The sequence below is a fragment of the Cyprinus carpio genome, chromosome A11, assembly GCF_018340385.1.
Source record: "Cyprinus carpio isolate SPL01 chromosome A11, ASM1834038v1, whole genome shotgun sequence".
In the NCBI taxonomy this organism is placed as follows: domain Eukaryota; kingdom Metazoa; phylum Chordata; class Actinopteri; order Cypriniformes; family Cyprinidae; genus Cyprinus; species Cyprinus carpio.
The window spans coordinates 26,161,872-26,184,159 of NC_056582.1; the positions used below are offsets into that span (position 1 = coordinate 26,161,872).

The 22,288-nt window shown below is 39.9% G+C and overlaps 1 protein-coding gene across 4 annotated transcripts in view; it reads left to right on the top strand.

The window, feature by feature from the left end:
• The window catches only part of LOC109112414 (interleukin-1 receptor accessory protein-like 1-B), a 215,856-nt gene that overhangs the window by 123,853 nt on the left and 69,715 nt on the right, over positions 1 to 22,288 (top strand). For all 4 annotated transcript variants that reach the window (XM_042766929.1, XM_042766931.1, XM_042766930.1 and 1 more), the window contains exon 6: positions 6,484 to 6,558. In XM_042766929.1, coding sequence (XP_042622863.1) covers positions 6,484 to 6,558 — 75 coding nt within the window. The remainder of the gene's footprint in view (positions 1 to 6,483; positions 6,559 to 22,288) is intronic.

Here is a 22,288-nt window from a genome sequence, read left to right on the forward strand (position 1 = left end):
GTGCTCAGCCGCGGCTCGTCCGTGTTGATAGTGTTCGCTGTTGTAAGGCAGAGCGGCCGTTGACAGAGGGTATTAAAGTTAATCAGCAGAGAAATGTCAGACGGCTTCGCTCGCATACGTTAATGTTTTGCTAGTGCTCTCAAACAATGTGTGCTCGCCGTGTTGGGTGACTTCTGGAGGGCCGGCACTCAGATCTATTCTTTGAGTGCGCTGGCGTAATCATGCATGACTGGGAGCGACTGAGCTCTTTAATTAGAGAGACACGCATTCATTATTTACCCCATTTCTCAGAGGAGATTAGCTGGAGCCCATGCTTTGTGGGAGAGGTACAGAGCTAAATGTACCTGAGATGGGCCTTCCTTCGCTAAACTAAAGAGTTTGTCCAGTGACTTACAGTCTCCCAACTCTTACTCCCCAAGCAAGATGAGTGTGCCCTTACAAAAATTAACCATGGTTACTATAGTTAAACCGTGGTAGCCACAAATTAACCATGGTCTCACTAAACTAACCATAGTTTTACCATCGTATTTGTAGCTAAACTGTGTTTATAAATAGTAATCAATATGCCAAAAAAACATGGTTGCTACACATTTACTACAATAAAACCATGGTTAATTTTAGTAAGGGTGTGCAGGTACGCTGAGTGTTCGTATTCAGCTCAGAACTGTTGGAGGAGGTTTTTAATTAAAATAAATTAATCAATGTGATGTTTATAATGAGCAGATGCTAACAGTGGTGTTTAAAAAGCTCTCATTAAGCGTCTGAAGGGCTTTTGATGGCAGTCTGTCTCGGGTCACATCCTCTGGCCGGATGAAAGAGGAGCTCTTGGAGGTCGCGTGGTTCATTTACTGAGCACATCCAAAGGGCTGAGCCACGCTCCAGGCCTTTGAAGTTCCTCCGCTTACTTGATAGCCGGTCGATGGGCCAACCCGGGGTTCCAGGGAAACTTTACCCCTCGACTTTTGAAATCACTTTGTTGGTGCAGAAATCGTTCATTTAGCTGAATGTCATGATTTTTGTTTTATATTCATGGGTTATATTATAAATAGGGCTGTCAGTTTAATACATTAATTAATTAGTTATGGAAAAAATAACTTGATTAAAATAACACACTGGCCCTGTCCCTAGTCCCTAGATTCAGTTGACTGTTGAGAAATATGATGCAGGGCAATAACTACATAAATGTCATTACGCCCTAAAATTCAAGATATTGGGGCAAAAATGATCCTGTATGAGTTTTTGTCTCATATTTATATCATATGATAAGCAATAAAAGAAGGTATTTTGAAGACTGTTGGTAACAAAGCTGTTTTGGTTACCAATGACTTCCATTGCATGAATGTTTCTCAAATTATATTTTTTTTATGTTCCATAGTTTATGTGAGGCCATTGTAGCCTAAACATTTATGTGTAAAAAACAATTGTGTTGAATCAAATAAAATATTTATTTCTAAAGCTACTATTGGTAATGTCTACAACACAAATATCTTTTGGGGGTATTTTAACAGTCAAATGTGATTTGTGATTAATTAATCGACACATCATGTTATTAATTAGATAAAAAAAATTCATCAACTGACAGCCCTAATTCTAACATTTATTTATTTATTTATTATATTGTTTATAGTATGTTGATGCTTTTACAGATTGTCTTAAGTATGGATTTCCAGTCTGCACAACAAATTTACCTTCAGGTACTAACAAACATACCTGGAACCTTGAGGTCTTTATGAGAGCAGGAGGAACATTTGACTGGTGTTTTGTGTCTTTTGAAAAAAAAAGAAAAAAAAAAAGATATGTTTGCTTGAAAGTGAGTGTTTCTGATGCATGGCAATACATCGGCTCATTTTTTAGTGTGTTAGATTCAAGCAACAAACTAACAAGCGAGAAAAACAAACCAACAGAAGAAACGGTGTTTAATTTAGCTGCATTTATCACACCTTTTCCGCTGGTTGCCAGAACTTTCCTCTTAGTGTGTCCCATTGCTAATTTACAGAACCAGTGGGATTCAATTATATTCAGGAGGAAGATGTCAGCCTCTCATCACTGGAACAAAAGCTCGGGCTTGAGGCATGTTTAGAAGTGGATTATGTTCAGAAGGCTCAGTTCTGGGCTTGACTGGGAGCCTGTGATGTTCAGCAGCCATACTGAGGGCAATTTCCTTCCCGTCTCATTGCTGACCTTTCTTAAAGACAACCCCCAAAGCGAAGTGCTCTCGCCCTCCCCGTGATTAGTCATATAGCGTCAACGAATGGCACGCAGGATCACAGCAGTGATGGTTGAAGGTCCACGGGATGAGACTGTTTGTGTGTATCGGGCCACAGGGAGGGCTTATAGTGGTAATTATGAAGTGAGGATATATCGATCATGTGTGTGATGTTTCTCCACAGAGCTGTATTCCAGTATAAAATGACTAGAGCATCAGCTTTTATTACTTTCATCTCTGGAACAAACAGGAATCTCACCTCCGTTGCATCAGATCTGATCCATTTAAAGGCTGGAATACACTACACAGCTTTTGCCCGCATTTTTAAACTCAGTCTGTAGATTTGATTTTCATAGAAAATTATTTGTAGGATAGACACCGACTCAGACTCTGATTCCATTCAATTGGAGGAGATCAGACACGTTTGACATTTTGAGCTGATTTTAGAACACACATTGTTTAAATTTGTCAGTGGGGGGGCACTATTACACATCTTCTGAAATAGTACAGAATCTCCTGATCCAAGGAATCAAAGCATTGCTCACATAAAAAGCTAATGTGCTCAAACATTAAACCATATAAATTAAAACTGCTGTTACTGATTGAAATGAGGATCCATGAAGTGGTCTAGGACTGTGAAGCTTTGGATGTGTTGATGAAGTGCTTGACTCCATTTATGCTTAGATCATCCTTCCGAATCCCGTCCATTTTTTTTTCTTTTTTTTTCTTTTTCTTTTTTTTTTTTATTCAACCACATTCAAGTGTTGATAAAACAGAATGCATGTGCAGAAGCATGTTCTTTCTTTTGATATATAATGCATGTTCAGATACAACAAAATATTCTGTTGGCCATGAAATTTCATGCTGACGAGGACAGAGTTAAGTAATAAAAGCCTGAAATTACCTAAATCTAGCCAATATCTAAAGAAGAGCACCGAACTCCCAACTGCTCCCCGGTCGCCGAGGCAAGAAATGGCTGCCCACTGCTCCGAGTGTGTGTTTCCACGGTGTGTGTGTGTGTTCACTGCTGTGTGTGTGCACTTTGGATGGGATAAATGCAGAGCACTAGTTCCGAGTATATGTCTCCATACTTTGCCACGTCATGTCACTTTCAATTTTTATTTTTTATTTCATTTTGCAAGAGATGTGAGGCATTTTGCATTTTGTGTCTGCATTTCTTATGTATATTTGTGTGTAAAGTTATGAAAATGTGTTTAAGCAGTTAAAACAAACTGTAAATGCTGCAGTCTGTGTTTGAGCGGTTACTGACCATATGCTCTCATCTGCCAAAGCATTCGCAAAGCTCATCATCTGAAGCTGCATCGCCCGCACATGATGATGAATGTGTGTCTCTGTGGAGTGTTGTTGTGTTCAGGCTGATCCGGGGCACAGGGGCCCATGGCTGTATTAAAGAAGTGTATCTAATTAAGTGCCCGCTGAGCACATACACACAAGACAGACCTAATCTCTGAGGAAACAAGAGCTAATGAGAGACAGAGACAGAGAGGGAAGACAGCTTTCTGCGGGAGACGGCCATGCAAATATTTCACCCAGCGATTCATTATTTTTCTCTTGAACCTCTCCCACAGAATAATGATCCCAAATATGCAGCAGTCACCGGCGGCCTCTCCCGAGCAGAAATTGGATTTCGGATGAACGATCAGACGGTTTACATTTCATCAAAATTCTCACGGTTTAAATTCAGCCTCGCGGAGACGGAAACGAGAGCAGCTGTCGTTCACTTCACCTGTGCAAACACTCACACATACACTCTTTCATCTTAACACAGCTGGTGAGTTTACCACGTGCTACAAACACTTGAAACATGTTTTCTCACTTGAAAACTCTGGAATTAGTTTATTTTTGCTTTCTGCATTTCTCGGTTTCTCTTTTCGGTTGCTCCCTCATGCCAGATCCAAACGTGTCTCCATCTGGCTGTTGAACAGAAGCTCACGCAAACCAAATCTGTCTGTGCAGTTTTACGTGAAGCTAAATAATCAATGCATATTTCATGGTGAAAAAGCTCATTAGGATAAAGAAATTTTCTCTGTGGAGAATTTGCACATCGACAGAAAAAAGAAAACATTTACAAAAGCTGTGTTTCAGATCTAATCAGAGTGTGTGGGTTACTGTAAGTCATTCTGGGTGCTTTATTACGGTACAGACGCTGCGTTTGTCACTGTTACGGCCGTATGGTGAAGAGTAATTGTTGACTAACACATCGCTGTGATGCTGGAGAAACTTTCTCAAATGAAGAAAGCAAAACCAGATCTCGCTCTAGAAAGATGCAACAATACCTGAGAGCAGTCAGCGTTTATCCTGGTGATGGGAAAACAGATGAACAGCAGTTTATGGCGTTTTCCAGTTTTTTAATCTGACCTTGAGATAGAACTGTCATTTTGCAAGCAATGAAACGGCTGAACTCACATGGTCAGAATCAGATTACAGCATTTATCTGCTGCTCCTCGTTCAGTGTATGGTCAGAGCCACACATGGGTGTAACGGAGAGAAATCAGAGGCAGACGGATCTGATCTCTGCTGGCTGTCTGAAGACCTGACTACACACAACACACCTGTGCTTCACTGAACACATCTGGGACTTAAAGTGTAAAGCCTGTCAACTCAAGTTATTCTAATTGACTAAACAAACAGTGTAATCCACCGTAGTTTAGCACCTTCATTGATGCAGTCTTCAGTTCTGAGATTCCTCATTATGGTTTTATAGAGTGCATTAATATCAATATTGAACGTAATGTCATATTGAAGCGAACTAAAGCTGAGGCGCTTTCGAGAGAGTTCCTAAAGTTGCTACAGCTTACACACATAATCTTTACTTGTAACACAGTTTCTGAAAGCTGACATTCAAACAGCAGAAGCACACACCAAATCTGCAAAACCATACACTAATTCTCAGACTTTCGATTTCATAAAAAAAACACTTTTTGCAAAACAACACACAATTCTCTATGCAACACAATTCTAACAGGAATTAATATTATGGCAAAGGTGTTTGCAAATATTTGCTTTTGAGGTGTGTTTGTGATATTTTGAATGCAGTGCTTCATTTTGCAAGAGAAGAGAGGCTTTTTGCATTTTGTGTGTGCAATCCTTGGATTTGTGTGTAAAAAAAAAAAAAAAGATGTGACATACAGCCAAGTATGGTGGCCCATACTCAGAATTCGTGCTCTGCATTTAACCCATCCAAAGTGCACACACACAGCAGTGAACACACACACACACAGCAGTGAGCACACACACACACCGTGAACACACACTCGGAGCAGTGGGTATCATTTGTTATGATTTGTGCTGGGGGGAGTTGGGGGTTGTTTGGGTTTCTGTGGGTTGCCCTAGTGCTCTTGTTTCCTGGCTTAGACTCGAACACACAACCTTAGGGTTAGGAGTCAAACTCTAACCATTAGGCCACGACTTCCCTTTGAAAAAAACGTTTTTGAAAAGTTTTGAAAAAAAGAGGCAAAGTTTTGAAAATGTGTGCAAGTTGTTGGAAAAAAAGCTGTAACAGTTTACTAAGTGTTTTATATTACTTCCTTTAATAAATAAATTAAAAATGCATTTTGTTGTGTGTTTTTGTTCAGAAAGTGACACTTTTATGCATTCACAGTTTTTGTTTGAAGATCTGATTACTTTCAGTGTTAAAATGCATTACAGACAGTTTCAGACTGGTAAAGGTCTGATTAAGAAAGAGTATATTAGTGTAAATCCTATTCACTGGTACCTTTTAAATACACAGTCATTTTAAAACATAATTTTAATTTTTTTTTTTTTTTTAATTTACACACTTAATGCAATGTATTAATGTCTTTTTAAATGTTTTAAAACTGGTGTGTCTAATTGTTTTTGGGTCTGTTGTGTATTTAAATTGTATTTCTATGAACTTCTTTTGGGAAAGTCGTGACCTAGTGGTTAGAGAGTGTGTGCACTTTGGATGGGTTAAATGCAGAGCACGAATTCTGAGTATGGGTCACCATACTTGACTGTATGTCACGTCATGTCACTTCACTTCACTTGTTCATTTGTATACAGTTATACTTAGGCAGTTTACAAAAAGTCTGGATTATGTGAATTATAATTATAATATAACTTCAAATTACTTTCAAAAGGTGATTTACTCCATTTTTGTTGAGATACTAAACATGTGAAAAGCAGTTCATATCCAGCCAAATCATTGTAGTTTAGGATGTAACGTGTAATTCTGAGACAGATGGACAGCACTGACGTAATTAATTGTTTGCTTTGTTGTTTGTTTTCTCACACAGCACCGCAGACTGACAAGCCTCCCAAGATCCTCTACCCGTCTGAAAATAAGATGAGCGTCATGGAGATGCAGCTGGGTGAGAACAGCGTTTATTATGGACTGTCAGAGGGATCTTGCAGTAATGCTTTGTGCTGTGCTGTGTGTGTGTGTGTGTGTGTGTGCACGCGCATGTGTGTATTTGTGTGTGTGTGTGCACGTGTTTATTTGTGTGCACATGTTTGTGTGTACGTGTGTTTTTGTGTGCGTGTGTGTATTTGTGTGTGCGTGTATGCGCGTGTGCACGTGTGTATTTGTGTGCGCGTGTGTATTTGTATGTGTGCGTGTATGCATTTGTGTATGTGCGTGTATGTGCGTGTGTATTTGTGTGTGTGCGTGTATGCGCGCGTGTGTGTGTGCACGTGTATTTGTGTGTGTGGATGGCTCTCAGTGCTGCGCTGAAATGACTGTGCTGTGTTTGATCACCTGTGTAATGTGTCAGAATCACACCTTTGTAAAACAATAGAGCTTTTATGTGCCACATTTCATGGTCGTTTACAGCTAAATGAGTGTCAGAGATGCCGACTCAAATGAGTGAACATGAATGATGCTCTTCACAAAGACTCAGATCACTGCAGACTCATGGAAATAACCCACTAACCATGATTGCTGAAAGACTAGAATAGAAATGCAATGCAAATCAACTGTTATGGTGTGATGCTTTGAGAAGCTCTGGCTTTAGAGGTGTGAACGATCAGATCCGAACACCTGTGGAGCTACAGTTGAGTGTAGTGCTTTCCTTATACACATACACACAATACACATTGTTGCAAAGCAGCTTTTTAGAAAATCACAATGTTAGTATTTATCATATATCATTTATAATATCTTAATAGTCAAATCAAGTCACCTTTATTTATATAGTGCTTTAAACAAAACAGATTATATCAAAGCAACTGAACAACATTAATTAGGATTTATTGTCAATAAAGCAAAATGACAGTTAAAGGCAGTTCATCATTGAATTCAGTGATGTGATCATGCAGCTCAGTTCAGTTTAAATAGTATCTGTGCAATCATTTGCAATCAAGTCAAGGATATCGCTGTAAATGAAGTGTCCCCAACTAAGCAAGCCAGAGGCGACAGCGGCAAGGAACCAAAACTCCATCAGTGAGAGAATGGAGAAAAAACCTTGGGGGAAACCAGGCTCAGTTGGGGGCCAGTTCTCCTCTGACCAGACGAAACCAGCAGTTCAATTCCAGACTGCAGCAAAGTCAGATTGTGCAGAAGAACCGTGTGTTTCCTGTGGTCTTGTCCCGGTGGTCATTACAGGGGATCTGTCTCTGCGTCTCATTTAGTTGTCCTGGTCTCCGCTGAGATTCAGGGCTGTAGAGGTCCTTTCTAGGTGCTGATCCACCTATTGCCATGTCTTACAACAGCTATGCAATAATATAGTTTACATTTTGCCATATTATAAACAATAAAGTAGTCAAGATCTGCTGTATAGTTTATTTCACTTAAAACTTTATATTCACTTTAAAGTTGTACACACAGTAGTTGTATAATTTGTTATTTAATTGTTCATTAATTTGAGTTATTAATTTGTTATGTGGTAATATATTTCTGAACATTTCTGCCATATGCACATGAACTGACAGTCACCACTGATAAGCTACTACTAAATATTGTAGAAACTTAATTTTCTGTAAAGTTGCTTTGTAATGATTTGTATCGTAAAAAGCGCTATACAAATAAACTTGAATTGAATTGAATTGAATTAATATGGGAAATTATTAAGTTTTGTTCAATGTATAGTAATTTTTGTAGTGACTAATTACTAGCTTAATTACTATTAAGTGATGTGTATCATTGCGGTGGTTAAATAATGCATATAAACGACAAGTTTAAAATGTTGATCACTCAACACTAGGCAGATCAACTGAAGAGCTCATTGAAAGTCGTGGCATAATATTTATGCACAACAGATTCTACATAGTACATAACATATCTAGTGTGAAAGCTAAAAGCAACTTGGTAAGGAACTAAAAACCCCATGTGATGTTTGGATAACAGAGAAAAACCCTGGGGGTCAAATATAATGTCAGTAATTAAGCAGATGTGTTACTACATTGATTAAACTGTAAGATGAAGTTTTGAGAGTCTTTGCGCTCCGTCCAGGATTGAACAATAGAGTTTGGATGGATGTCATGGAGCCGCCGCAGTTTGTGCTTTTATACAAAAGATCTTTGAGATGTTGAAATCATATGTTGTTGGTCACATGACACAGAATCTTGACATATTAGCAAGATGCAGAACTGAGCCTTTCTGAAAATTAAAGTGTCAGTTTAAGGTCACTTTTTCTTGATAATACAATATTTGGAGCCTGTTTATCTTTAGTTCATAACTGGTGTGTTCTGGTGAAGATCAACCATTGATTTTACCTGGCTATGGAAGCTGATGAATTTTTTAGCTGGATGTACTATTATGCTGATGTAAAATGATCTGCATCTGTTCCAGCAGTGGACCAGAATAAGGTGCATGTGTATATGTGTCGTTTCTCTGTGGTTTTCATCTGCAGATCGGCCATTGTTTGCATTGTTGTTTTGAGCTGTTCTTCCAAAGTAGTAAATGACGAGCTCAGTGCTGTGGATGGGTTTATGGTATTTCAGGATGTGATTTGTGGCTTCTGTGTTAGGAAAGGCAGTTGATCAGAGTAACATCTGTGAGAAAAAAAAAACAAACAAACAAAAAAAAACATATGTGAACTGATATTTTCTGGCCTGATAGTCATGAATAATATTCATATACACAATGTTTTAATAATAATGTGAAATTACCCTGCAGTGTATGTGCCAGGTTTGTCTGAGGTAGGGCAGGAGCAGTAAATTCAGATGTGTCTTTTTCTTTTTCTCTCGGACTACATTTATTCCACCATTCACAGAACTTCATTAGATGCCAAGCACCATGTGTTAGTTTGCTTGTCTATGGCTGCCCACAGAAACACTTGGACGACAGTTGTGAAATTTGCCAGATTGATTGGGAAGAGCGACAAAAACATTCCCGCTGACCGTTTGGAGTCAAGTTCAAGTTGAGCTTTATTGTCATTCCCCTACATGTGTGGACATACAGTGGAACGAAATATCGTGCCTCACAGGACCACGGTGCTACATAAATACAGACATACAAAAATGAATTAAACAGTATAAACCTATACACAACTAACCTACTGACAGATTTTGACTATAAATATACTATATATAAATGTTTACCTATACATAAACTAAAAACAAAATACAAACTATACAAATGCTACACATAAACACTGTACATGTGCAAAGAGAAACATCGTAAGTCAAGCAGCTGGCTGGGGAATAGTGCAAGATGATTTGTAGTGCACAAGCATTGTAGTGCACATATTTTGCAGTCTTTTGCTGGGATTATGTACACACAGCAGTGTGTGTGAAAAGTGTCTAGTGCGCATAGAGGAGAATTGGAGAAAAAAAGAATGTTTCAGACAGTTTTCTGTGATGTGGTAAGGTTGGGGGGGGGGGGGATAGGAGGTGAGATGGTCCATGTTTCAGGAGGTAGGGGGTTTATATGGGGTGTCAGAGGAGGGTGGGGTTGTTTGAGTTCAGGGCTCTCACAGCCTGGGGGTAAAAGCTGTTGAGCAGTCTGGCGGAGTGGGCTCTGATGTGCCGGTACTGACTTCCTGGTGGTAGGAGCTGGAAGAGACTGTGGGAGGGATGGGTGGGGTCCTTCACGATACTGTTGGCTTTGCTGGAGCATCGTGTAAGGAAAATATCCAGGATTGAGGGGAGAAGGGCACCGATGATCTTTACAGCTGTGTTCACTGTCAGCTAGAGGGTCTTGCGGTCTGCTGCACTACAGATCCCGTACCAGACAGTGATGCAGCTGGTCAGCACGCTCTCAATGGTTCCTCTGTTGAATGTGGTGAGGATTGGTGGAGGGAGACTTGCTCTTTTTAGCCAGCTGAGAAATTGTAGGCACTGTTGTTCCTTCTTGGAGAGTGACATGGTGTTGGTGGTCCAGGTGAGATCCTCTGTGATGTGCACCCCCAGGAATTTAGTGCTGCTGACTCTTTCCACAGTCAAGCTGTCAATGGTCAGTGGGGGTGGTCAACGGAGTTTCTCCTGAAGTCCATCACAACCTCCTTTGTCTTCTCCACATTGAGGGACAGGTTGTTAGTGTCACACCATTGTGTGGCACTAACAACCTGTCCCTCAATGTGCCACTTCCTCTCTGTAGTGCATTTCAACGCTTTTGCTGATGAAACCTACCACAGTTGTGTCATCTGCAAACTTGATGATGTGGTTGGAGCTTAACTTGGCAGTGCAGTCATGGGTCAGCAGCGTGAAGAGCAGTGGGCTGAGCACACAGCCTTGTGGGGCACCTGTGTTCAGTGTGGTAGTGCTCGAGGTATTGTGGCTGACACGGACTGACTGAGGTCTTCCAGTTAGAAAGTCCAGGATCCAATTACAGAGGGAATTGTTAAGGTCCAGCAGGCTTAGTTTGTCAGTGAGCTGTTGTGGGATTAAGGCCCCGATATACTTAAAACGAAGTTGGTTTTCATTTCAGGGCAAAAAGAAGTTCAAAATAGCTGAGCAACGGTATACTGTTAACAAACTTTCCAACACCCCTGTGCTGCCGGAGGCGGGGTGTAGATTAATGTAAACGTGTCACGACGCTCTCGTGTATCCCCTAAACAAAACAACAATGAAATGAAGAAGTGTAGGCAATCTAGGTGTGCGACGGGGCCCAATGGTCAGAATATTATAGACAAAATATTATAGATCATATACAGATTATTATAGATCATGAACAGCACTGTGGCTGCAGTGGACCATCATCTCTCAGGACCTGAAGTGGGACAATCACATTGACTCCATTGTAAAAAAGGCCCAACAGAGATTGTACTTCCTTCGCCAGCTGAGGAAGTTTAACCTGCCACAGGAGCTGCTGAAACAGTTCTTCTCAGCCATCATTGAGTCTGTCCTGTGCACTTCAATAACTGTCTGGTTTGGTTCAGCTACAAAATCAGACATCAGAAGACTACAGAGAATGGTTCGGACTGCTGAAAGGATTATTGGTGCTCCCCTGCCCACCCTTCAAGAACTGTATACATTCAGAGTGAGGAAAAGGGCTCAGAAAATCACTCTGGATCCCTCTCATCCAAGTTACTCCCTTTTTGAACTTTTGCCATCTGGCCGGCGCTTCAGAGCCGCAAATACCAGGACAGTCAGGCACAAGAACAGTTTCTTCCCCCAGGCAATGCAAAAAAATTTGCAATATTCTTATATTTATTTGTTACCCCTTCATCCTAGTACATCCCGGCATCTTACTCTATTCTATTCCATTATCATCTTTAGCACAACTGTTCATACAATTTATTTATTTGCAATTTATTTATTTGCTAATTTTTTTTTTTTTCTTTTTTTTTTGTGTGATTTTGTTGTCTCTGTGTACTGGAAGCTTATGTCACTAAAACAAATTCCTTGTATGCATAAGCATACTTGGCAATAAAGCTCTTTCTGATTCTGATTCTGAAAAGACTGGATAAATTGTTTTGATAAAAACAAAGGTTTATTATTGTATATTCATTTGGCATTTCATTTACTCTATACCCTTTAAATTCACTTATTGAAAGAACAACAGCAGCAGTATGGTGTAACATTTATTTGAAACATGTTTTTGGTACTTGCTACCTTATATCTTTACTCTTTCCTTTCATTCTTTTCATGGCTTTGAAAAACTTGTCTCGGACGTTTCTCTGCTTCGCTTTTTGCATAACTCTTTGGTCATCAACACCAAGCTTCGTTGCTATTTCTTTCTAAGAATGAAATACTGTCTCTACATCTTTAAAGTCTGTCCGCGAGTGATCGTACAGGTGCGGATATATTTGTGCAGCTCAGCTATTCGACACTCCAGTGTATTCAGGAGATGTTGCTCTCCTGAATGACCTCCGCAGAATGAGGAACAAACCGAGAAAAAAAAATTGCGCGTCAAAGAAGGTGGAGTTTCAGAACACACCCACCGATTGCGTAACTGCCACGGACCAATAGAAACTCAAAAGTGTTTAGGAGCCGAAAAGAACTCCCCCAGAAAGTTTGCTTTGGTGAGCCGTTTCAAACTGCCAAAACAAACTCAAAACGAACTTCGTTTTGGCCTGATTTTGTTCTAAATGATGTCATATCAGTACGTTCTTTGATTTCATTTTAAATATATCGGGGCCTTTTTCTAGGTGGGTAAGAGCCAGGTGGAGGAAATTGCATCGTCTGTAGATCGGTTTGGACGGTATGCAAACTGGAGCGGATCGAGTGTGTTGGGGAGGCTGGTTTTTATGTTGTGCATGACTAACCTCTCAAAGCACTTCATCATGATTGGAGTCAGTGCTATGGGATGGTAGTCATTTAAACAGGACACAGGTGATTTTTTTTGTACCGGTATGATGTTGTGGATTTGAGACATGTGGGGACAACTGCCTGGCTCAGCGAGGTGTTAAAGATATCTGTTAGGACATCTGTCAGCTGTGCAGCACAGTCTTTCAGTACACAGCCACGTATGTCGTCAGGACTCACAGCCTTGCATGGGTTAATCCTAGATAGGGTCTTCCTTACATCGGAGACAGACAGAGCACCTGGTTGTTGGGAGGTATGGGCAGTTTTTGTGCAGGTGTGTCATTCTGCATTTCAAACCGTGAATAATTGTGGTTGAGTGCATCTGGGAGTGATGTGTCATTATAACAGGCCTGTGGCAGGGGCTTGTAGTCTGTGATGGTCTGAATGGCTTGCCACAGGCTCTGTGTGTCTCTGCTGTCTGTGAAGGGATTGTTGATTTTTTGAGCATATGACCGTTAGGGTTGGGTATCGTTGGGGTTTTTTACGATACCGGTGCCATTTCGATACTTTTAAAACGTTAGTGGTGCCTAAACGGTGCCTGAACCGATACTTAAAAAAATTAAAATAAAAAAATAGCCACAAAAAACTATGGATAACATTAAAGAACATTAAAAATATTTAAAATAAATCCATAGCTTTCACACGCTCCTTGGATGCTCTCATTCCCCAAGTTGTGTTTCCCTTACTCTAAGGCTAATAAATGTTCACGATCTGGGTCATTATTTAATACAAAACCACACATAATGTTTCTACTGAACCTCTGTCAATCACTCTGATATTTAGTTAAAATGAGTGCTGTCTGTCACTGTCTTTAATCAGTTCTGTGAATGACTGTATGGTCATTCTTTATAAAGTGTAGTGAAGTGAAGTGACATACAGCCAAGTATAGTGACCCATACTCAGAATTTGTGCTCTGAATTTAACCCATCCAAAGTGCACACACACACCGTGAACACACTCCCGGAGCAGTGGGCAGCCATTCATGCTGCGGCGCCCGGGGAGCAGTTGGGGTTTCAGTGCCTTGCTCAAGGGCACCTCAGTCGTGCTATTGCCGGCCCGAGACTCGAACCCACAACCTTAGGGTTAGGAGTCAAACTCTCTAACCATTAGGCCACAACTCCCCCCCCCCCCTTTTTTTTTTTTAAAGTGAAGGTAGCAACAATTTCGTTTGTGAAATACAGTACTGTGCAAAAGTCTTAGGCACATTAGTATTTTAGTAGTACAGCAAAAGATATAAATAACTGGCCGAACATCATTCTTTGGGGTGAAAATACTAGCGTGCCTAAGATTTTTGCACTGTAGTGTATGTATAAAGTAAGTATAATTAAATTAAGTATATTTAAATAAGTATAATTAAAGTATGCATTCATATGTGTAGATTTTTGCTGGAGGAAAGAGCTGTGGTGTGATGAGCGTTGAACGGAGCGAAAACTTTACAATAGATGGGAAACCGATTGCTCCCTCGTGACCTTTTGTATTCTGTATTTATGACAAAGAACTGCACAGATACAAATATTCTAACAATCTATCGATAAACATACCTTGTGTCCTCTGTTTCTGTTTGAATGCACTTTTGCTGCTCCGCCGCGGTCTGCGGATTGAAGAGCGCGCCGAAATACGAGGAGGAGAAAGGTCTGCTGCCGATTTCATATGAAATTTAAGAGGACTGACCGTCTGAGGTGATCGCAAATTTGTGTACAGTTTATGGAGCTAAATGCTATAGCCCTGCTTAAAAAGCCTAGTGATGCCCATGCTTCTTGTGTACATTTCGGAGAACCAGGACAAATATTTCAATCAATCGCTCAGGCATTTAAGAGGCACCGAAATGAGGCACCGAAATCTGCGTTCTAATTCGGTTTGGTGCATACCGGTTCCATAGGTACCATATTGGCACTGGGTTTCGGTACCCAACCCTAATGACCGTTTTGCATTTTTGATGCCACAGGACAGATTGCCTCTTGCTGTTTTAAGGACTGCTTTATCTCCTGATCTGAATGCTTCATTGTATAGTCTCTGTCCCACCACTGACAGTTTTCAGTTTCACCTGTTTCTCCTCAAGACTCTTGAACCAACTGGTGTAGAAATGTCAGCAGCATGACCTGAGACTGCCTGAGCGCCACCTGCTGGCCATTTAATGCTAGATTTTGTGCTTATAACTTTCAAAAAATGTCTGTAAGTGATAGGGGTTGCACTGACTAGTCGACTTCAATGCTCTACCATGACAATTTGAGCTTGACGTTGACTAGTCGCTGGTCCTATAGAGGGCACAAAAGGATAATAAATCTTTGAAGGACTTCCACATTTACGCTCCGTTTCCAAATGGTTAAAATGACAAATAAATGCATACTCTGAAAGTGCTCCACAAGACATGTGTGATTATATTACTGGATGCTCGAAATTGAACGGGAGCATGCATGCTTTAAGCACCTTATTGTAAGTAAGTTAATCGCTGTTCTAATCTAATGTGCTGCTGCTGTGTAATGCACACACATAGACTACAGACACTAGCTTGTAAGTCACACGCAGATCGCGCACGCACAGAACTATTCAGCTCGGAAATGTACTGTCAACGTGGTTCTGTGATTTCTCAATAAAATAGCTTAAAAACTGAAAAGTTCAAGCATATATTTCTTAACCTGTTAAATCCCACAGCTTCACTACTAGTAGAGAGAAGCTGCCATGTAGAATTCATACAGACATGCAACCACTCTTACTAATGCATTCATATAAATGTAATCTTTACTGTGCTAATTTATCTGTATCTGATTTAGAACAAGCAGAAATCTGTGAGAAATATAACAATCCAAAGACAAAGAACTGTTAAAAATTAGCTGTTATAGGAGCAATAGCCATGTGGGCAGCGCTGTGTATAACACATGGCCTATGCCATAGCTGTGCACAAGGTGTTCGAGTCTCAGCTCCAGACTTCAGAAGTCGTCAACCCCTAGTAAGTGATGAGACTGGTCAAGTTAAGTGGATAAGTGTCCTCCAGTTTATGTCTTGAAGGTGCCTGATAAGTTTAGTAACAAAATGTTTCAAAATGCTGGTAGCTTTTGATTCATTTGGCCTGTTGTCACAAGCCGTATTAGGTCATTTATCACTGGCAGTTTTACCCATTTTGTTATTTGCCATATTGGCTGTCTGACATTGTGAGTTTCATGAACTGCTCACACGAACTCAGCTAAACAAGGTGAGGTTTGCCCACTACTGTTTTCTTGTGTGTGATTATAGGTGCGAGATCTCTTTCTTTCCATGTTCTAATAACTCCAGCGTTTCCTCTCTCTAAGCCAGGACTACTGACATGCAGTTTCAGCTATGAGATCTGACATCAGGGCATGAGAGATGGCCATCGAGCACTGCGTGGCTCACTTTCTAAATGCCAGCGCCACCAGCCTTTCATTTCCATCTGAATGCACTACTTGAGGATCCAAAACAATGGGCGAGCACGACTGTCAGAGACTCGACGAGAACACTTTTGGCAAGTGGGTCACCAGTCGATTGGATGGACTAGTTGTGCATTTTACATAAGTTCTGCTTCAGATCGCTCAGGCCGTATGAACAGGAGTGCTTTTAAAGCATGATGGGATAAAAGGTTACAGCGTTTAAACCCAGAAGAACATTAATAGAACATGTGCCTTTCGAAATAGACACTAGTCTGTTCTTCTGGGCATTTGCAAATCAGCATGTAAATATTACAATTCTGTATGTAAATAAAGCAGCTTTTAAGCACTAATATTTCTGGAAAATCTGATTTAGTTGTATTTTTTATTTTTTTGTTCAGTGGTCTTTGAATGCACAGGGATGTCCATTAAATGTAACTATCAGTGTTTTAATAGATATAGCGTTTTACTGTAAAATACATGTAAAAGAAAATACTCATCAAACTGCATTAATGCAACATGCATTAATATTTCATTGTAAATATATGAAGCATGATTTACAGTGAATATGTGATTTTAAAGTGAATATTGCAACTCTTTTTTTCCTCATCTCTTTTCTGCATTGAATATCAGCCAGCTTTCATGTTCTAGTGCACAGAACCGTTTCGTGACATATAATAATTATGTAACAGTGCAAAAGCTGAAGGTTTCCTCTTGTAAGACCGTACCATTTTCCGTCTCTCTGCAGTCGATCGCTGCAGCTTTGGTAAATGTCACGGCCGTGGGGCTGCCAGAAGATCGATATTACATCATTTCTCTCAATTAGATAATGCTTATCATTAGTCAAAGGAAGTCTTATCTGTATTCAGCCGAGCCTTCCGAGTAACAGGGCAGGAGTTCCACGCTAAATAAATGGCCAGCATGATTCTCTCAGATAATACAATTCTACATCATACTGGACACCAGAAATCTTTAACTAGCTGTGGATTTGTTTGTGCGCAGATGTTATTTGTGCTTTGGTTTTATGTTTGGGGACCGTACATAGACTGTACATGCACTGTAGCTGCTAAACCTTTTAATAACGTTCATTCTGAAAGTAAATATGAATTAGGTTACTGTCGATCCCTGAATTATCACTATTCTGTGCTGTCCTGTCTATTAAAATTGAAGATTCAAGCACTTTAATGTGGTTAACTTGTCTGGAACTCATCTCTTTGAAATGGATTCAACGCTGAATGTGAGCATGATGTCTCCAAATTGCTTTTAATTCTCTTTTTGTGTCGGTTGCGTGCAGGATCCGCTGAGCCTGTTTGTATTGATTGGGAATGATGATAGCTTTCTGTGAAAATGGATGAGCTGTTGATTTGTACTTTTCATTTTTCAGAAATCCTATAGCGTAATGGTCATTGCAGGAATCAGAATCAAATCATCTTCCTCTTGAGCCGCTCCAGTTCACACTAGTCAATTCAAATTCACTTTAGCCGAGTGAGAGTTCTTACGCTGATCTCTAGAGCTGCTTTCCCTGGGATCTCTCTGCCATACTGAACAGAAGATGAACATGTTCTGGTGAGTTAAGCGTGTGTAAACTACTGTTGGGATATCGCAATTGATTTTAGAGGTATAATAACTACTCGGAATTTCCATTATTTGAAGAAAAGTCAAAATCCACAGACCATGCGGAGCTGATTTTTACATGCTGTTTAAGATTTGAAATCGGTCATATCACAATAGCAGACCAGCATTACAGAAAGTTTCCTCATTTAAATAAAAGCACAGCGCTTTCCAAGATAACAGCAAATAAATGAGTGTGTAGCAGAATTACTAGTCCATCCATCCATCCAGAAGTACTGTGCACATTTTTCTCTTCGTTTTGTCCTTGTATTCACACTGAGATTGTGTTTTTGTCAAGGAAAACAAAACAAAAGCATTTGAAAACAGTCTCCAAAGTGGATCAATTTGAAAATGCTGTTTTCACGTTGTAGTGTGGACTGTGAAAACAGAGGCTTTGGAAAACAATGATGCATGCTTAGTCAAGTGACACATATTGTACCAATAAATATCTATGTTTATATCTGTATTGTGCCTGTTATGTGCTATTCACTTTCACACTGTTGCTACAGATGTGTTACTTTGTACCCTCTTCATATCACAGTCCTGCAAAGATGATAGAAAATTGACTCATGATTGCTGTTTGTGGCAAAACATGAGGGCAGTTGCGTTTTAGATCAGACATACAGTCGTGAGCATGGACGGCGCTAGGGAGAGGCTAGCAGGTGCTCCAGCACCCCCATACATTAAGAAAGATTTAATAAAACAAAAACATTTGACTCATTACATATGCATAACTCTTGCAATGCAATAGGCTACAACGTGATGTGATTTGCATTCGCACATTTTGTAATGTCATAGCATTTTATTTTAAAAATGGATCGGTTCCTTGTGCCAAGTAGGCCAGCCCCCGACTAAGGATTTTTCTTGTCAACTAGATGCACGTTTAAATAGAATTGATTAATATAATAACCTACTAAACCATATTTCAATAAGCATTTAGGCGTAGCCTAATATAGACTATATTCTACGCTTAAGCGCACACATAAAGCTTGCCGCAAAGCACCGGCAAAAGTAATGATTATGAATGCGTCGGGGGAAAAGAAGACATTTTTATTTTTTAATACTAAACTAGTTTTTTCTCAGTCAGTGTCGGCTGCGAACACCGCCGCTGACTCTCCATCTCCACAGTAATGGACGTGCCTTTAATAGAGGAATGCACCTTTCTACATAACTAGAGAAGATTTTTAATTATTTTTATTTGAATTGGTTCATTTAATAGTATAAATTTCAAGCTTTCTAGAGATTTTTTTCTTATGTCGGTTCATTGTTGTGATGCGCTCCATTCACAGAGACTGCATGAGATGACAGAAAGCACATCAAAAAATGACGGAGTAGCCTATTTTAAGTTCTTTCCACTGAGAAAAAAAGAGATTGTGCCTACGCCCCCATGTCATAGGCTACATTAAGTGCGATAATACTCCTACATACCTCATAAACACTTGAAATGCACCTATATAGCGATTTTATTATTAATATAAAATAATAATAATAATAATAATAAATATTTATTATGAATTGCCCAGCTCCCCGTCATTGATCTAGCGTCCCCTCAGCACCTGTGTTCAGAATGCTCTGACGCTGCTCCTGGTCATGAGTGACGGCGACCTGAATGGCTTAGTGATTGCTGAGATATTTTTCTAAATAAATTTAGAAGAATTGCATGAACGTGTATATGTCTGTTCCGTCTGCATCATCTCTGTGATCTTTTTTGACACTTTATGCATGCGCAGTTAAGCAAATTAAATGTTTTCTAAAATTTCAGTGTGCATGAGAAACTTTTGGAAGACACTTGAAAATGCTAGTGTGGACTGAGAGCTTTTTAAAATGAAAATGCCATTTTCAAATGTATCTGGATTAATGTAGAAGTAACCTTAGATTCCCAAATGTAACTCTTTGATGGCATGAAAATTACTCAAAATTGGGCAAATCCAGAGATTGTTTGTAGTCTGAGAACATAAACATGACTTTCTCTTGAGTTGCAAACTTGTAAATGACTCACATTGTGTGTCTCTCAGGGTTTAGAGCTGAATGAATGTTTGTGTCCTCCTGATTTTACACAGAGCGACTGCACCAGTGTGATTTGTGAAAGTGGAGCTCAAACTTTCTCTCTCTGTCAGAAACGGCTGTGCTGTGTATGTTCATCACCCTTCACCTGAGCTGGATCCCTGTGGCAGTCAGGAGCAGGAAGCTCTCATTACTCATTGTTTCCTCACTTCCTGTGTGTGTCTGCATGGCTTCAGCTCACTGATCATGAATTGAGGTCGATGGCTTGGCTTAAACCTCTCTGGCCACTCAGTTACACTCGCGTCTCCTCGCTCACGCCTCTTCTCATCTCTCTCCGCCCGCCGTCTCTTTTTGAGCTGTTTCTCTGCTCTCAGTCTGCATTGAACACAGAACACATGCTGTCTCTTCAGGGAAGGTGATGGTTCATCTTTCCAAAAACGGGATGCTGGTGAGATGACAGAGATGTGAATCAGGCAGACAGAATTTTTTTTAATGAGATTTTAGGTGGGAGAGCGAGATGCTGACAGATAAATAGATCAGCGCTGACACATAATAACACCAAATACTGTAGGGAAAGGAGCATGTGAAGGATGCTGAAATACAGGTGTGAAATGCTAATGTGAGGCACTTTTCGTTTTCCAAATCACTCCTGACATCTCACTCACTGTTGACGCATTATTTACAGAACTGTCCACGAGACAGATGACTCTTGTGATTCTTTTCTTTTAATGAATCATTCCGAAGACTAGCTAGGTGTGTCCCAATTCTCATACTTCTCCAATGTTCTGTGCCTTATTCTAGTAAAAATAGTGAGACTGTGTTCATATAAAGTATTTGTGAAGTGACATACAGCCAAGTATGGTGACCGATACTCGGAATTCGTGCTCTGCATTTAACCCATCCAAAGTGCACACACACAGCAGTGAACACACACACACCGTGAACACACACCCGGAGCAGTGGGCAGCCATTTTTTGCTGCAGCACACGGGGAGCAGTAGGGGGTTCGGTGCCTTGCTCAAGGGCGCCTCAACTGTGGTATTGAGGGTGGAGAGAGCGCTGTACAGTCACTCCCCCCACCTACAATTCCTGCCGGCCCGAGACTCGAACTCACAACCTTTTTGATTATGAGTCTGACTCTCTAACCATTAGGCCACGATTTCCATGTGTGTGTGTGTGTGTGTGTGTGTGTGTGTGTGTGTGTGCGTGCGCGCGTGCGTGCATGCGTGTGTGTGTGTGTATGTATGTATGTATGTATGTGTTTTCTGATTGACATCCCTTTTTTTGTATTTTTGTGTGTGTTAGTTTATAAAGTGATTTTAGTGATTTGTTGTTGATGTAAATTTAAAATGAACTCTTCATATATATATATATATATATATATATATATATATATATATATATATGACGAGTTCATTTGCAATTTGCATTTGCATCAGTTTTCTAAAATCATGTTTTTTCATTGTACATTCCAATTAAATTCCAATTAAATGTTTATAAATATGTGTGTGTGTGTGTGTGTGTGTGTGTGTGTTAGAGGCTGACATTTTTTTGGGAATCCTGCAGGATTGGAAACAAAATCACTTTTAATCACATGATTGGGATGGGACAGGAAAAAATGTCAGCGGGAGTGGGCGGGACCGGGAATCATTATAACACTATGATACCCAACTTTATACACAAATATACCTTTTATATAAATAAACTATAAACTGTACATTTTAATTTCTAACTCAATTCTAGTTGCCCTGTCTCTTTATGCTCTCCTCCTGTTTGCTTTGGTGTGGCTGGTGACGGACTGATTGTTAATGGTTGCTCTATGTGGTTGTACAGTACATCGGGTAGGACATCCAAAAGCCCACCTATCGTTCATTGACCTCAAATATAGCTTTTCATCTTAAAGATGTATTTAGTAACAACTTTACATGGGCACTCAATCTAATGTTAACCTACAGAAATGTGCGCTACTGAAGTGTGTGTTATCACAGCAGGACAGACGGAGGCACCGGTGCACTCACTTGCTCTTAAAATACGGCGTAATTTTTGGTCATACTGATAAAAGTAATACATCTTTTGAATCTGTAAAGACTCTATGTTTAATTGTGTGCACTCAGAATAACAATGAAACATTGCGCTTCTGTAAAATAATTTAAAGCAAACAGGATGCACTTTCTGCCGTTTTGGTCTGTGAACTTGAGTAGAACTCCTGGCGTGTAGCCCAAGAAAATGGGCTACACGCCATGAAAACAAATGAAATAAATGAAAATCTAAAAACAAATAAAAATCATTTTATTAATTTGTTCATTCATTTGTTTCATCATGACATTTTGATCATATTATTACCCGTAACATGTAACATGATATTACCCAAATCAAGATTTAATGACAGTTTCTACAGCCATTGCAAAGATACAGCACAG